This window comes from Clarias gariepinus, chromosome 4 (genome assembly GCF_024256425.1).
Source record: "Clarias gariepinus isolate MV-2021 ecotype Netherlands chromosome 4, CGAR_prim_01v2, whole genome shotgun sequence".
Lineage (NCBI taxonomy): Eukaryota > Metazoa > Chordata > Actinopteri > Siluriformes > Clariidae > Clarias > Clarias gariepinus.
Window position 1 is genome coordinate 31,311,115 of NC_071103.1, and position 16,129 is coordinate 31,327,243.

Below are 16,129 nucleotides of genomic sequence, written 5' to 3' on the forward strand. Positions count from 1 at the left end.
AGATATACACTCAGATGCTCAAATTCCTTTTTAAGACTAGTCTGAATTGCCAGATAGAGACACCAATATGCAGTTCACCCGGCCAACACACAGATGCACTTCTTAACAGATGTGTGCATATGTTTTGGAACCCGCCTCAGCTTCATCAGTGGACTTGCTGTATTCTGGGTTTCTTCAGTATTTAATCTTCTCTTAATTATCGTTCAATGTTGTTGAGAGATCGTCTAGTTCCAGACCTTCTATCTGTCCTATGCCCTATATTTTTTTCACCGCTTTACACTATAATTTCATCGTTTTCTCGTTACAAAAATGTTAGGTGGTATAAAATCATCCAGACATAAAATCTTGGACAAGGTGTGCGACAGGACTGCCGATGTGTGTGGTCTGTGGTCGTTCATGGTCAGTGTGTGTACAACTTGAAATTGCAAATGCTGAGTCGACAAGAAGAAATGAATGAGGCAGTGAGGATGCAATTTGTCCCACATTCCCCTTCCTGAACACACACATCTTCATACTCTCAGCCACTTACTGTTCACAGTTACACTGTATAAAGTTAACATTTTATATATCTTTCATTATATAATATGTGTTTTTGTTGTGCTTTTGGCTGCTTGCTTTAAGGGGTTGTCACAGCAGACTAGGCAGTCTTCATGTTTGACTTGGCACGGATGCACTTCCTTGCTCATCCCATTCTTTATCCAGAACTGGCAATAAAGATAGACAGCCTGCAGGAGTTTGGGCATTGGCTGAAAATCAAACCCGAGCCTTCCACACAGCAGATAAGAAGTCTACCGCTGAGCCACCAATGCTGACTTCATTAAGTATCATATATCTTATTATAAATACTGTATATCTGCCCTTATTCTTCATCATTATTATTGTTCTTTAAGAACAAAAATGTGAACATAAAAGCTGATGTCTGGCTGAAGCAGCATGTAGCAGTATTGCATTATATCTGTTCAGAGTTCTCTCATGTCCCATGTCCATGTGGGTTTCCTTAGGATTCTTCAGTTTCCTCCCAAGAACATACTGGTGGGGAGATTCCCTACACTTAACTGTGGTTAATCTCTTAAACTACTAGAAGTCTTCTAAACTTACATTTATTTCCCTTGTAACTACATACTTTTCCAATTAGTTTTTTGTGGTTACTGAATAATATACATTTTTATAACGATCAAATAAAAAGAGTGAAACTGGGATTCATTGTACAGAATAGAAAATATTCCCTTTATTTATCTACACAATCCCCTGCTACACTAAGACACTTAAGGTATCCCAGCATTTCAATAGTGCTTGGATACCTCAAGGTAGAAAGTATTGCTTGCTGTTTCAGGTCTGAAACACTGGCCGCCCAGGAACTCCTTTACTGGCCCAAACATGTGGAAATGGCTTAGCGTTGTTCAGGACTTTACAGGGGATGTGAAAGTAACGCCCAGCTACGTCGCTATAATGTGCAATTGGTGTTTGTAAATGAGTGTGTGTACAATTCCCACAGACAGATGTGTCTCTTCCACAAGTTGGCGACAAGTTATCTGTTGATTTTCATGGATCAGTCATTGTACTTGCTAAATGTTTACAGCAATGAATGCAGTGAGCTCCAAGCCACCCCAGCCAGCATCATCATTCATGGATGTGTGGCCTGTTTTAAAATGTTGGCATCATTCAAATGTTTTGCTGCAGCTAAGAGTCTCATCACCATACATAAATGAGAAATTTCCTCAGAAGTCCCACTTGAACTTGCTTGTGGATGGATAATCTTATAAGGTCATGGACATGCATCTTGTCTATCAGATCCCAAAGGGAAAATCTTGATTACTTTCTATAAACTTTAAATCTGTGATTGTGCAGGACTGGAATTTCCCCACAAATATATTACAGCACCTATTGGCGTGTTAGTTTTCCTCCTAACACAAAGTGACCCCATTTAGTCACACCCTGTCCGGTTCCAGTTCTCTCTATGTTCTCTTCATGCTACTCTAATGATGGTGAATGCACAGCCTGCACAGCAATGAAAGTACAGAATGAACCAGACTCTTTGTCATTTGATTTCTGAGACCTGTTTACTAAGTTGACATATGGAGTTAATTTATTTATTTACAGTCTGTCTCTCTCTCTGTCTTTCGCTCTCTCGCTCTCCCTGTCTTACTACCTACATATTTCTCCATTTTATTAAAGAGCTAAGGGAATGGAAAACAGGTACTGATGCTCTGCTGGACAAACAATCCTCCAGCTCTACTTTTTTTTTTTTTATCTTTTGGACTAAGAAAATCACTTTTGGCTTTTACCCTGGCGGATCAGGTAAAGCATTTGTTGGTTTACTGCTTCTATACTGCCAGAAAGGTCTAAGAAAGCATAAAAATGCCAAAACTTAGAGTATGTCACAAAAATTTAGTATAATTAATGGAGATGAGTATAATTAATGTTTAATACACACTGATCAGCCATAACATTAACACCACAGCCAGGTGAACGTCATTTATCACCAATTATATACTGTAAACTGGTGACAGAATTTTGGGCAACCAAAATTCTGTGGGATCAGCCCGGACTTTGGGTGCCCAAAAAAGATGGCTTTAATGTTAATGTTTTAATGTTATGGATGATCAGTGTATAGACTCACCAATAACTTTATAAGGAACAAATGTCCACCTGCACATATGTGCAATTGTACAAACAGCTCACCGAAGAGTTACTGTCTACTGTCATCACCTGTCCAGGCTGGGTGATTCTGTTTCCACTGTAGCCTCAGGTTCCTGCTCTTAGCTGACAACCCAGTGTGATTTTCTGCTGTGGTTGCCCGTCTGCCTCAAGGTTTGGCCGGTTTTGCATTTTGCATGAGATGCTTTTCTGTTCAGCGTACTTTTAAAGGGTGGTTGTTTGAGTTAGCATATATTCTGTCAGTTTGTGCCAGTCTAGCCAATCTCTTCTGAGCTCTCTCAGTAACCAACCAGCTGAATATTAAATACCGAATATTAAATATTGTTGCTGTTGTTGTTATTGTTGTTGTTGTTGTTTATTTTTTATTTTTTATACCTTTCTGTATTAACTCTAGTAAAAAGAAAAAAATGTATAACCACATGCTCGTAATAGGTTTGCTGGTGAGTGTAGATTATTGTATTGGGGTGTTTATAATTTAGTTGATATTTTTATGCAATAATTTTTAGATCACAATAAACTAAGCCCGTTCTCTCCCTTTTTTTCTGCAGGGATCAATCCAGCAGTTGGTGTTGACTCCGGATCCTCGGGCACCAGATGAGCAATGTGAAGAGGACGACCCCTATGTGAGTAATATCTGTGTTTTTCATATCTTCTCTCACTTACGTTATTTTCTCTTTTTGATGTGCCCCACAGCTTTGAACAGCTGTCATTAAAGCCTAGATGATGGTATGAAAGTTTCTTGAACAATCAGTGCAAAAATCTGTTTTATTATTATTTTTTAAAACTTTATAGTTCCTTTGAAAAAAGGGGATATGGGTTATGACTAGATATTATCGGTTGATAAAATTTTTCCAGACTTGTGCCTGCATGTTTTTGTCAGAAAGAATCAGAAAACGTAAGCAAGTAAATAACTGATCAGGAAATCCTGCATGAACATTGTTAATCCTATGAAGGTAAAAACCTTCTTATATCTCATATCTTAGTCACGATTCATATTTTTTTCCTATAACTGATTATTACCTGATGGGTGGATTCAAAGGAGCTAGTGAAGCATCAAAGTGGGTAAACAAATGTATTCCTTATGGGCCAGGAATAAAAAACACTTATATCAAGACGAAAGTACATCAGTCTAAAATTGACTTATTGCTCCCTCTGGTGGTAAGGACTAAGCATGAAGGCTAGCAGGTTTGTATTTTTTGGCTCTGCAGCGGAACATTCTAAGCTAACAGCCTGTATCAACAAAGTTAATAGTTTTGTGAGAAACTGCACAATAAACTTAAATATTTTACTGAAGCATATTGCATACAGTCACAACAAAAGCTTTCTCAAGAGTGTTTTTTTCTTCTTTTTTTCTGGGTTTAGCTTTCTATAATTGTTTTAGTTGAAGATGGGTGACTGACCATGCAGTTTATTAATGCAGTGTGTGTGTGTGTGTGTGTGTTATTTTAGGCATCTGGGTATGGCAGTGGTGATAATGAATACGATGACACAGAGACCACAGATGAAGTAAAGAAAATACATGAGGAGAGAGAATACCCCGTAGTAAGCAGCTACACACACTCAATAACATACTGTACAACCTGAATTAATACCATAAAATAAGACTTTGCTGATTATTCAGACTTTTACAGTACATAAAGTGATGGGTATACATGATTGTCATGGAATGGCCAGAGGTGGAAAATTCGCAACATATGCAAACAGTTACAGTAATATCAATTGTGTCATGAACAGGTGAGATGAAGTGGCTGATGGGAATCATCGTCCTACTCCATATTTAGCACAACCAAGACAATTTATTATCACCTATTATTAGATGATGTATGCACCTCTACAAAGCTTTTATTAAAATATTATTTATTTGAGTCAAGTTGGTTAACAGGAAAAATGATTTGATAATGTTCTGGTTGAAAATTGCATTTGATGCTGTCTTTGTCTGAGCTATAAGTGCGTGCCATTTTCTCCATTTAGGTTTGTGCATGTGTACAGTCTGTTCACAAAAATAAGATTTCTTAAAATTGAGTATTGGTTCTAATATGAAATATTATTGATTCTGTTTGGGAAGACTTTCAGCGGGAGGTGCTTTAATGCTCATTAGCGTGCCTATGCACTTATGATGTTAAAGCTTCATTAAGGAAGAACTTGCTGAGACAGTAAACCATTTTGCATTCCTCCAAGCTTTAAAGATAAAAGTGTGGAGTTGACTCATAATCAGTATCCTGGCGTGCCTTATGTTCTTGAAAGATCACAGTGGCCTGTAAAGGAATCAAGGAAACCTAAACAGTTTGAAAGGGATGGAATTTTACCAGAACAGATGTTTCTCAATTAGTGATCCATTCCCCCGAACATCAAAAGTTGGACAAATATTCTGATAACAACTCAACCTACAGCAGAAATAGGAACACACACAAACCCAAATACACACACACACACACACACACACACACACACACACACACACACACACACACACACACAGAAAAAAATCCTTGAGCATCCTGCTACTCTTAATACAAATCCTTCCATCATCACCTGAACTCTGGAAAAGTCTTTCAGAAAATGGTAGCTTTGGGGATTTATTTATTCTGGTTTTAAAAAATGTAGTTAATCTTATGTTAAATTTGTCCTATTCATATTTCTAATATAGTGAAATAAGTTTAGGTATATTTTTGGTTGCTAACATATTCTTTAAAAAGTTCTGTACTTACACTACTGTCTTGTTCTTACAGCCTAATGAAGATCAGACACTTCCTATCAGAGCGCCCCCTACTGAATCATCTTCTCAAGCACCGTTTGATGATGAGGACATAGAGCAGGAGTCCTCTGGCCAGGACATTTCTGTCATAAAGCAGACAGCCGAGAAAGGTGAGTGATTTTGATTTGTGCTATTTAAATCTTAAAGTGACTTCTAAATACTTCTGATTACTTTTGATTTATTTAAATTGAATTGGTTGTAGAGATTTTAATTTATGGGCAAAATATATGGGCAAAATTCTACAAACTACTCAAATGCAGATATAAATATTTACTTAAGTACACAATCCTTATGAGGTATTTGTTATTGAGCTGTTTGCATTTTGGTGCATTCCAGTACACACTGTATGCCCCCTAATTTGAATTTAATATAAAGTCCATTTCACGTTTCGTTTTCAGTTATTTATACAGGTATGATTCTGGCAAACTGAAAATGCAACTATCCATTCATTGCCGTTAGTGTTGATGGATATTAATTATCTTTCTTGTTTGCACTTTTGTATACAGAGACGAGCAGGACAGAGAAAGCCGTATATCACAAAGAAAATGTAAGAATAATATTCCAATTTTGTGTGCACTTACATGAAATACAATAGCACTTATTATTTATTTATTGTGGAACACCGTATGTGGTAATATATCATATTTATGCCTCTGTCATAAAATTTAACCAGATAATTAAAGCTTAAATCCATTACTAACTTTGATATCCGGTCTTGCTCAGGAATATCCACTGGTGATGCCAATGCATAAAGGGGAGAAAGGAGACCCTGGACCTCCTGGACCACCTGGTCCTCCAGGACTCCCAGGCACAGTAAGCTCTTTAGGCCCTAAAGGTGACGTCTCATCTTGGGTAGGAGAGCCAGGGGCTCGGGGCCCTCCAGGACCACCAGGACCTACAGGAGCACCAGGGAAGGATGGCATTCCTGTAAGTACCAGTAGTGGACCAAGTACATAAATTCTATACTTGATACCCTAGGTAAAATATTACTCCAGGAAAAGTAGAAACTCTTCATTTAAATTTCCACTTGAATTAAAGTATGAGGGGTATTCAAGTTAAATGCTGACTTTTTGATTGTGCAGAATACCAGAACAGAGAGAGAGAGAGAGAGTAAAAAATCGCTTTTATTTCTCTTTATAATTTCCTGCTACTATGATGCACTTATCACAAGTCCTGGTTTGACCTGAACACTTCGCACACTCCACGCACAAAAGCACTTGATTTTCAATACAAGTATTAAATGTAGCCGTAACATCACAAAGTATCGCTCTCTCTCTCTCTTGCTTCCTCTCTGTGCTTTGACTCCCTGGGAGAGGTTACCTAACCATGTTGAGTACTTCTCTCTCTTTTTCTCTCTTTACGCCATTATGGTGAACACTAATACCATTCATGAAACAGGTGTACTACCAAGTCCTCAAACTTGTGGTGTTGTAGCTGGAACCAGCTAAATAGTTTGAACATGCACAATTGACCAAGTATCACCTGCTAGCAATAGAAATATGCTCAAGTAAAATGTACGGAATTTCTTCACAATTGTAGTCGAGTAGACAGTAAAAGTTACTAATATTGTTAATACTCGGTTAAAGTACAAGGTTTACACAATAATACTTTAGTACTGAAGGATGTGTACCTTGTTATTGTACTTTACACCACTGGTAAGTACATCCATGTGGTTTCATTAGAGTTGGGCATCATAAATAAACTGCAATAACTGGAACCTTGTTGGAGCTATTGTGGTAAAACATACAGGAAATGTGGCAAAATATAATGACTGCTTTTTTATCATTGTAAAATGATCATGCAACATAAATTGGACTTTATCAAATATACTGTGGACTTCATGCATGCTTCGGTGCCTGAAAATCATGTTTTAAGCAAACTTGATCTGCTCAGTCATTAACAAACAATTAATTAAACATTAAAAATGTTACTCAAATTCCTTGGATTCGAAAGTCAAATTAATCTGATTAAGCCTACTTTGGATATGCATAAATGCCATCCCAAGTAAAAAAAAAATAGTATGCTAAGTATATTAAATCCTACCATGCTAAAGCATACTTAGGTGTACTTGCTCCTAGTGTCCTAATGACTAGTATACTTGAGGTTTGCTAACTTCAAGATTGTGAACTAATGTATGTACATACCATAATTAATTAAATTTAAGTATATATTTAAGTACAGTATGTTTAAAGTTTAATTCCAAAATTTGGTAAAAGCATGAGTTTGGTATACTTTTTATATATTAACTGATGGTACAACTTTTTGTTAGTATATTTGCAGTGTACTATCGAGGAACTCAATATATTTGTAATTCACTAAAGTGTATTTTTTTTTCACTGGGGATGGATTGGTAACCATTAGTAAGAGTTAAATCTGCAGCTATATGTTATATTGCATCTGTTTGTACTGAATGTTCAGTGCCAGACCTACTATACATGTACAATATCAGTTTGATTTTTTCAACCTTGATGCATGACAAATAGATACACATATTATATCTATCTTTCTCTTTTTATGGCAAAAAGGGTAATATTATTTTAGTAATAGTATAGATGTGTTCAGCTTTTAAATTTAGAATTTTAAATAAATGATGTCTCGTTTTTCAGGGTAGTCGTGGAGAAGATGGACAACCAGTGAGTATACTTTGGTTCTTGACCTACAGTATGATATGATATATCAATAACTAGGCAGCACGGTGAATAAGTGGTTAGCACTGTCGCTATGCACCTCCAGGGTCCAGGTTCGATTCCCATCTCTGTGTGCATGGAGTTTGCATGTTCTTCTCGTGCTTGGTGGGTTTGTTCCGGTTTCCTCCCCCAGTCCAAAGATTGTGCTAATTGGCATTCCCAAATTACCCATAGTGTGTGAATGAATGTGTGTATGTGTGCGTGCCTGCTATGGATTGGCATCCTGTCCATGTTGTACCCCACCTCATGCCCAACTGTAAGTCTCCTTGGATAGGCTCCAGGCCCCCCCGCAACCCAGTATACAGGATAAAGTGGTATATACGATGAGTCAGTGAGTGATATCAGTAACTATCAAAAAAACTAAGACTTCCCAGTGCTTCACATATGTCCAACAGAGCTAAGCTTAAAAAAGATAAGAGTGAATTCTGTTGAAAGGGCAGCCCCATTACTTGTTTGGTGCATTAATTAAGAAGTGGTTTGACTCAGTATCAGACTGAAACATTAAGCCTTTGATCTTTTTTTGGGTTTGATTGAAGGATAATTGCTGCACCTTTCTTCATACCTGTGAGCCTGATTAGACCAAATCCAAATGTCTGACCAGCTTTTTAGAATAAGGGCTCCACATGTGTGTTTCTTTCATTAGACTCAATTTTTTTTATAACTACATAGATGTTTTTCTTTGGTTGTCTCTGCAGGGAGTAACTGGAGCTACAGGGTTCCCAGGTATCCCTGGTGATCCAGGATTAAAAGGAGAAAAGGTATAAATACTCTATACACAGTATACACCATAACTGATCACTAATCACTATTATTGATCATTGTTCTGAGTAGTAATAATTTTATTAAGTTTTATACTAATGTTGTTGAGAAATACCTAATCCACTGAAACCTTACGTTTTTCAGGGTGATCCTGGAGTTGGTCTACCTGGACCACCTGGGCTTCCAGGACCGCCGGGACGACCAGCGACACCACGATATGTGGTATGTGCACACTGTTTACCCAGTACAGGGATCAGCCCTGTCTATGGAACAACCAGAAGGGCATACTTTGTGTTCTGAAGCTGGGCAATGTTTTTTCTTTAACATGAACTACCTGCTGTCCATAAGTATTACTTGTAAATAATTGCAATTATTTAACATTAAATCAAACAATATAATGTAATATAAATCAATCTCATAATTATTTTTAATTAATAAATGTATAAAAAATATATATTTCTAATTATAATCAAAATAATAAGTAGTGAACAGTAGTTCATACAACTTGGGACAAAACTTAATGTAAGAAAAAAAGAGAGTTTGATAAAATTGGACACTGACTTACATTTGGCATAGTGACATTGTTAGGTATCTTAAAATAATATTTTTCCTATGTTCTCTGCCCTTTTATGAAGGATGCCATTGAAGGTTCAGGATTCGAAGACTTTGACAGTGACACAGAGATGATCAGGGTGAGTTTATCCTCTTCTAATATGTTGTTGCTTTAGATGATTGGTGGTTGGGGTGGGGCTTGCTGTTCCAAATTGTAGGATTATGTACAGTATACATGTTATAAAAAGCCATTTTGAACAAATTATTGGATTTAGTATGTTTTTATCAGGGTCCACCTGGCCCTCCAGGCCCTCCAGGAAAGCCTGGTCCTCCTGGCCCACCTGTAGCTCTCTCTCCTGGTGCAGTGGGACCTCCAGGGCCTCCAGGGAAAGATGGGAAGGATGGCGAGATGGGTAAACCTGGAATTCCAGTAAGTGTTCTTTTGATATTTTGACATTATGACATTCTGCAAATGTGATGTAAAAACAAAATGGTGACTTTTTTTTTAGGTGGTATCACACTGGCATGGTTTTGATTCATCTTGTTTTCTTAAAGGAAAGGTTGACTCAAAGTTGATCTGGTTGTTGATCTGTTTGTTTCTCCTGTGATGATTTTTTTTGGCATGATGGAAGTGGACCTATCCAATAAGTACTGACTGAATGTTTTCACAAGGATAGAAATTTTATAAACTATATGCTAGTGCTATATGCTATGTTATATTATATAGCCATATATTATCTTAAATGCTGTAGTCATGAAGTATCTTAACCCAACTTTGTGGCAATGTGCAGTGTATTACACTACTACAGTATCTTCTAATCTGTGTTAAGCAGCGGTGGGAAAAGTACACAATTGTGTACTCGGGTAAAAGCAGAGAGACCCTAAATACCCACATTTTATTTAGGTTAAAGTATATTTTATAACTGTGAACATGTTTTTGTCGCTGTCTGCAACCAGCCCCACTTCCGATTTCAAACAATTCTCTTCTTAATGAGAGTTTCAGAAGCATAATACTAAATAGAACCAGCAGAAGCTTTTTTATTAGCAGTACTATATGCTAATATTTGATAGGTAGAGCATTTCCTTGCCAAAGCACTGGGATGCCTTGACCCTTGACATGTTGCAGACTGGTTAAATAATGCTGAACGCCCAGCTTTAATTTATGGCATTTTTACCATCTGAATCAGCTGATCCATGCTATGTTTCAGGTGATTGAGGACGGGTTTAGTGGGTCTGGATATGATCCTGGGTCTGGATTTGATGCCGGGTCTGGATATGATCCTGGGTCTGGATATGATCCTGGGTCTGGATTTGATGCTGGGTCTGGATATGATCCTGGGTCTGGATATGATGCTGGGTCAGGATTTGATGTTGAGTCTAGGATTGATGCTGGCTCTGCATTTGAGCTTGGCTCAGACCTGGACTTAGTTGAGGTATAGCGTTTGGTCCCAGCTGGCAATATAAAGCCATGGGCCACAAAAGGCAGGATTTCCCCTCAACATGTTCCACTTGCATGCACCTCGCAATAATTCAGCCTTTGGCCTACTGCATTTGCTTTTTGTTGCTGCTTATGCAATATAATTAAAGTGTGTGAATGTATTTATGAGCGTGTCAGTGCATGCATACTGTATGTACAGTATGTGCATTTATAAATTAATTTGTCAGGGTATGTATGAGAAATTTGTATTATTTACAAAGTAGAATAATTGCCAGAAATTTATATGCTAAGTTTTACTGGAAAAGATTAAATAATTAATTAATCAAAGAAAAGAGATTATTAAATAATCAAAGAAAAGTGAATTCTATGAGGGTAGCAGTAGCTTATAGGCCTCTGGGTGACAGTAAAAGGAGATGATAGGCATGAGGATGATACGTAAGCACTGAATGGGTGTAGGAGTTATAGTATAATCTATAGTTTATGATGCATATACTGTATGTGGAAGAATTGTTTTCTCCCCAAATTTAGTGGTATCCAATTCCACCCCGTCACTGGAGGCTCCCACATTAAGCATCTACCGCCAATCAGTCGGGAGGGCCGCAGACCGGCCCACGTGTTTCCTTCGATCCACATGGCGTCACCGACCATTTTTTTCGAACTGCTCGCTCACGCACCATTGGGGGGCGGCGTAACACACGCTATCCGCCCCCTCCGCCTGCGTGAACCCACAGACGCCCCTGATTGGCTTGTAGAGCTGTCATTAATGTGGGAGCACTAAGTACCTCTCAACCCGTGGTTCGAACCAGCGATCTCTGGATGATAGGGCAAGCGCTTTACCACTGCGCCATTGGGAGGCCCATGTGGAAGAATTTTAAGTCAGATTTGGTCAAAAAGAAGCCCAACCAATCTCCATTCTATCTTGAAAGCTCAAAAAAATGCAAATCAAGAAGGTTTAAATAATTATTTTTGTTGTAATTCTTACATTCTGGCTTGATATTGCCTTTATCTCTTCATCTTCATCTAAAGTACATTTACAAGAAGAATACTTTGTGGAACTTTATCTCAACATAGTGTCCTAAAATCACTCGACACTACTACAGTGCCATGCACGTGTATCCCTGTAAAAGCATTTTGTAATTGTAACCTTTCCTGTTGTGTGGTCTGTCCTTGAGGCACACAGACAGTACATTTCCCATAAATAGGTACACAGATTTGACATTTTCCTTCCAGAACTTGGCAGAGATTTAAAAAAATCCTCCCTTGTTAATGTGTGTCAGATATTCATCCAAAATCTTATCTGGCTGTGACATATCTGCGGATAGGAAAACATAATTCTGTCCTTAAGTGGGATTCTGCCAGGATTTGTTCTGGTTTATTTTAAAGCAGTGTCGTGTGATGATTGTGAAGATGATTTTACCAGTATAATTACAATTAAATGTGCTTTAGATGCTTTTAGATGTTGTGTGTTAAAAGGAAACAGAGTATTGATCCAAGTATAAAGTACAGTATTTCCTGCTAAATGACCTCTTTGTGAAAAGAAGTATATTTTAAGTTTAATCCTAATGATTGAGAGAAAATATACAGCACTTAAAGAATAGTATATTTGTGAAAAACGGTGTGTGTGTGTGTGTGTGTGCGTGCGCGTGTGTGTGCGGGCGCTCCTAATGCCATTTAACTGGAACTGAAACTTTTCATGGAACATGAAACCTCTTGGTGTCATTGGGGGGAAGCTGCCTTTTAATATGAATCCAATCAACTCTTTAATTTAATCTTAACTCAGCACTTTTTAACCTCAGTGTTTTATTTTTTTCAAAGTGATTTAAGTTCTTCTTCTTCTTCTTTTTTTATCTTTACCCTATATTAAGATGTTTTCTTCCTCACAGTTGGAACATGTACTGTAGTGCATTTTAAGAAAAAACATATTTTACCATTCATCCACCTTTAAAACACAATTCTTAATTATCTAAAATCAAATATAATACAAATAATATCGATAGAAAATAAACTTTTGTTTACTTTTGAAGTTTTCCTTTTGATTGAATGATCAATTGAAAACAGTAGTATTCAGATTTTAAAGGTATTGCATTTAAAGGAGGAACTCAAGCTTATATAAAATACAAATTTTGCGCTAAAATCTTTTCAAGAAGATTTGCAATGGCTTTTGTTAGACAAAAATCCTGAACATAAGTATACAAATAATATAATAAATTTCCATTCTCAGTGTTCTCCATTATCGTCTAGGACTTTGTGCCTCAGTCAAGGCCAGAGGTTTGGCATTATTCAAATGCAGGGGGAAGTAATAAATCTGTTTTCATGGTTCTGACAGGGTGCTAATGGCAAAGATGGTGAACCAGGGAAAGAGGGCGAGAAAGGGGATAAGGTAAAATATACAAAGAAAAATGTTGCATTAGTTGTTCAATCTGCCCCCTTTACTTCCATAAAATAATTGTCATTATAAACTTGTTAACAGGGTGAAGATGGATTGCCTGGGAACACCGGACAAAAGGTAATGCCAATGCAGTGACTATGTGTAAGTCATTGCTTACATCATACTGTGCTTTTATTTTTCTAGCCACTTATTCTGTATCTTAGTGTTTGAATTTCACGTTTAATATAATGTACCGTCCAGTATGCTGTAGCACCGGTAAATTCTCAAATCTGATTTTTAGAATGTGTTAATTAATTTTCCACAACAGTGACTCGGTACAGTATTAGTAGTAGTTTCTCATCGTGACCAGATTTAACTGTGTAACTATAAACAGATTTTTTATATTTTTAAATATGGCACTTAGATTTTAATAAAAAAAAACAACAACAACATATAGTTGGCCAAGCGTTGAGCTAAAACAGGAATAAAATATTTCTTGATATTGTTATTTTTTGTTTAGTCTGTTACTATTCTACTGTTTTTGTTTTTTTTATATTTCCTTCTCATGCTCTTTATTTGTGTCTTTTTAAGGGTGACTCAGGGGAGCCAGGACTTCCAGGAGTACCAGGTGCAGCAGGACCAGAAGGCCGAAAGGGAGAACCTGGCCCACCAGGCCCTCCAGGACCTCCAGGTCCACCTGTACGCTTTAGTTTTGAGGTAATGCTGAGTTTTAGGACCAACTTTATGATCTGAATCAGATAGTAAAAGCTACTGAGTGAATGATGTCATTTAAATTCCATATATTTAAAATGGCATATAAATTCTGTCAACTTTAAGTCATGTTTAGTGATTAATATTCACAGTAAAGCTGGAGAACAGATTTGAAGTGTGTGTGTGTGTGTGTGTGTGTGTGTGTGTGTGTGTGTGTGTGTGTGTGTGTGTGTGTGTGTGTGTGTGTGTGCAGGATTCTGAAGGTTCAGGAGTGGGTGGAAGCAGTGGATTTGGGCTGACTGTCCCTAGAGGGCCTCCTGTAGGTGCATTTTAACTAACCTAGTGGAAATATTATGTCTCTGTGTCTACTGTATGTATGTTGTAGTTGGTTGAGAATGTATGTTTCTTTATAAAACCAAGTACTCCTATTCTTATGCAGGGCCTTCCTGGTTTGCCTGGCCCCCCGGGACCAAAGGTGGATTTACCTATTTTTTGAAATACAGAAACTGATTTTTAATGCTTTTTTAAAATACGTTTTTATGATCAATTCTTATTATTTTTTATAATAATAGTATTATATAATATGGGTTGCTTTTTAAATTATAAGTATATCAAGGAGTGATGGTCTATCATAACCTAAAATGCTACATTGAATCTATTGCATTTTTTTTAATTCAGGGAAAAGATGGTGTGAACGGCCTTCCAGGTACTTCAGAAAAGGTTAGTATCTGACCACATATGCATAGACATACATTAAATTAACTTCACTAAGGAAACCTATAATTACATTTTGTGACTTTAATACAATTACCTGACAAAAAAGGTCACATAACTGGCCTGTTTCAAGCAGAAAAAAAGTTTTGTAGGAGAAATGAATGACTGTGAATGGAGATCATTAAATGCTTAGTAAAGTTGCATCATAAAAAATATCAGCAGTAGAAATCACAGCTATGTTTATTAGTGAAAATAACAGCACTGTCACACATGATCAGTACTCACATGATTGGGGCTAAACACCTGTTTGGGCATAAGAAAACCCCTTGTTAGTGAGGCTAATTGAAAAAAAAAGGTTTATATTTACAGTACTAGGGAGCATAAAGGTTGGAGCAAGTTGAAAAGTCATGTGGTCTGATGGGTACAGATTGACCCTATTTCAATTCAATTTAATTCAATTTTATTTGTATAGCGCTTTTAACAATTGACATTGTCGCAAAGCAATGAAGTTTTTGAAGTTTGTATGAAATGTGAATGTGTATAAATAAAAAATTATAAGATTGTCCCTGATGAGCAAGCCGAGGACGACAGCGACAGTGGCAAGGAAAATCTCCCGAGTTGGCAGTAGGAAGAAACCTTGAGAGAAACCAGACACAAACAGGGAACCCTTTCCTTATTTGGGTGATCCTATTTTAGAGTGTTGAGTGCATCAGGGTATGAAGGGAGCACATAAAGCAATACATGCACTTTATGTGGCAATAAAATTAAGTCAGCTTTTGACCTGAATTTACTAAATGACCCAGCCATCTCAATTTTTTTTTTATTTTTTTATTATATTTATTAATTTTACATTATTAACAACCAACAGATTGAAACATAACTACACATTTACTACACACAGTACCTGAAAAAAAAATAATAAGAAGAAAAACAAAACAAACAAAAAAAAAAAACACACACACACCAAAACTAACAATTAAATGATTACGCACATACACTTAAAAATAAGTAAATAAACTTAAAAAAATAGATAACTAAATAACTAAGCTGCCAGGGGGTACATTAAATGTACAACATGCAATAGTAGGCTATGAATTGTTAAATATGAACAGTATTCCTGTCTTTGTTGTTCTCCAGATAGGAAAGAAACGGACTCCAAATATCGAAAAATGTATCCAAGGAATTGGATCGTGTGTACCTTAATTTTTCCATCCGGATAATAGACACCATTTCCAAAATCCACCTTTGAAAAGATGGCGCAGAGTGAGATTTCCCAGCCATCTCAATTGATTGATTTTTTTTTCTTCCATGATGGCACGGCCATACAGTATTCCAGGACACAAACTGTGAAAGAGTGAATCTGGAAGCATGAGCATTGCATACTATAATCAAAGGCAAAGGTGGGCAAAGGCAAACTAAGAGTGTGTGACTCTTTTTGACCAGGCACTGTATTACAGTATTATTATTTTTCAAATTGACAGCCTAAT

At 37.0% G+C, this 16,129-nt stretch overlaps 1 protein-coding gene across 2 annotated transcripts in view; it reads left to right on the top strand.

Moving 5' to 3' along the window:
* The window catches only part of col15a1a (collagen, type XV, alpha 1a), an 82,756-nt gene that overhangs the window by 38,629 nt on the left and 27,998 nt on the right, over positions 1 to 16,129 (top strand). For both annotated transcript variants that reach the window (XM_053494114.1, XM_053494115.1), the window contains exons 4-19: positions 3,207 to 3,281; positions 4,108 to 4,200; positions 5,388 to 5,523; positions 5,920 to 5,960; positions 6,137 to 6,340; positions 8,020 to 8,046; positions 8,796 to 8,858; positions 9,004 to 9,081; positions 9,495 to 9,551; positions 9,701 to 9,841; positions 13,176 to 13,229; positions 13,320 to 13,355; positions 13,809 to 13,934; positions 14,182 to 14,247; positions 14,368 to 14,403; positions 14,607 to 14,648. In XM_053494114.1, coding sequence (XP_053350089.1) covers positions 3,207 to 3,281; positions 4,108 to 4,200; positions 5,388 to 5,523; positions 5,920 to 5,960; positions 6,137 to 6,340; positions 8,020 to 8,046; positions 8,796 to 8,858; positions 9,004 to 9,081; positions 9,495 to 9,551; positions 9,701 to 9,841; positions 13,176 to 13,229; positions 13,320 to 13,355; positions 13,809 to 13,934; positions 14,182 to 14,247; positions 14,368 to 14,403; positions 14,607 to 14,648 — 1,275 coding nt within the window. The remainder of the gene's footprint in view (positions 1 to 3,206; positions 3,282 to 4,107; positions 4,201 to 5,387; positions 5,524 to 5,919; positions 5,961 to 6,136; positions 6,341 to 8,019; positions 8,047 to 8,795; positions 8,859 to 9,003; positions 9,082 to 9,494; positions 9,552 to 9,700; positions 9,842 to 13,175; positions 13,230 to 13,319; positions 13,356 to 13,808; positions 13,935 to 14,181; positions 14,248 to 14,367; positions 14,404 to 14,606; positions 14,649 to 16,129) is intronic.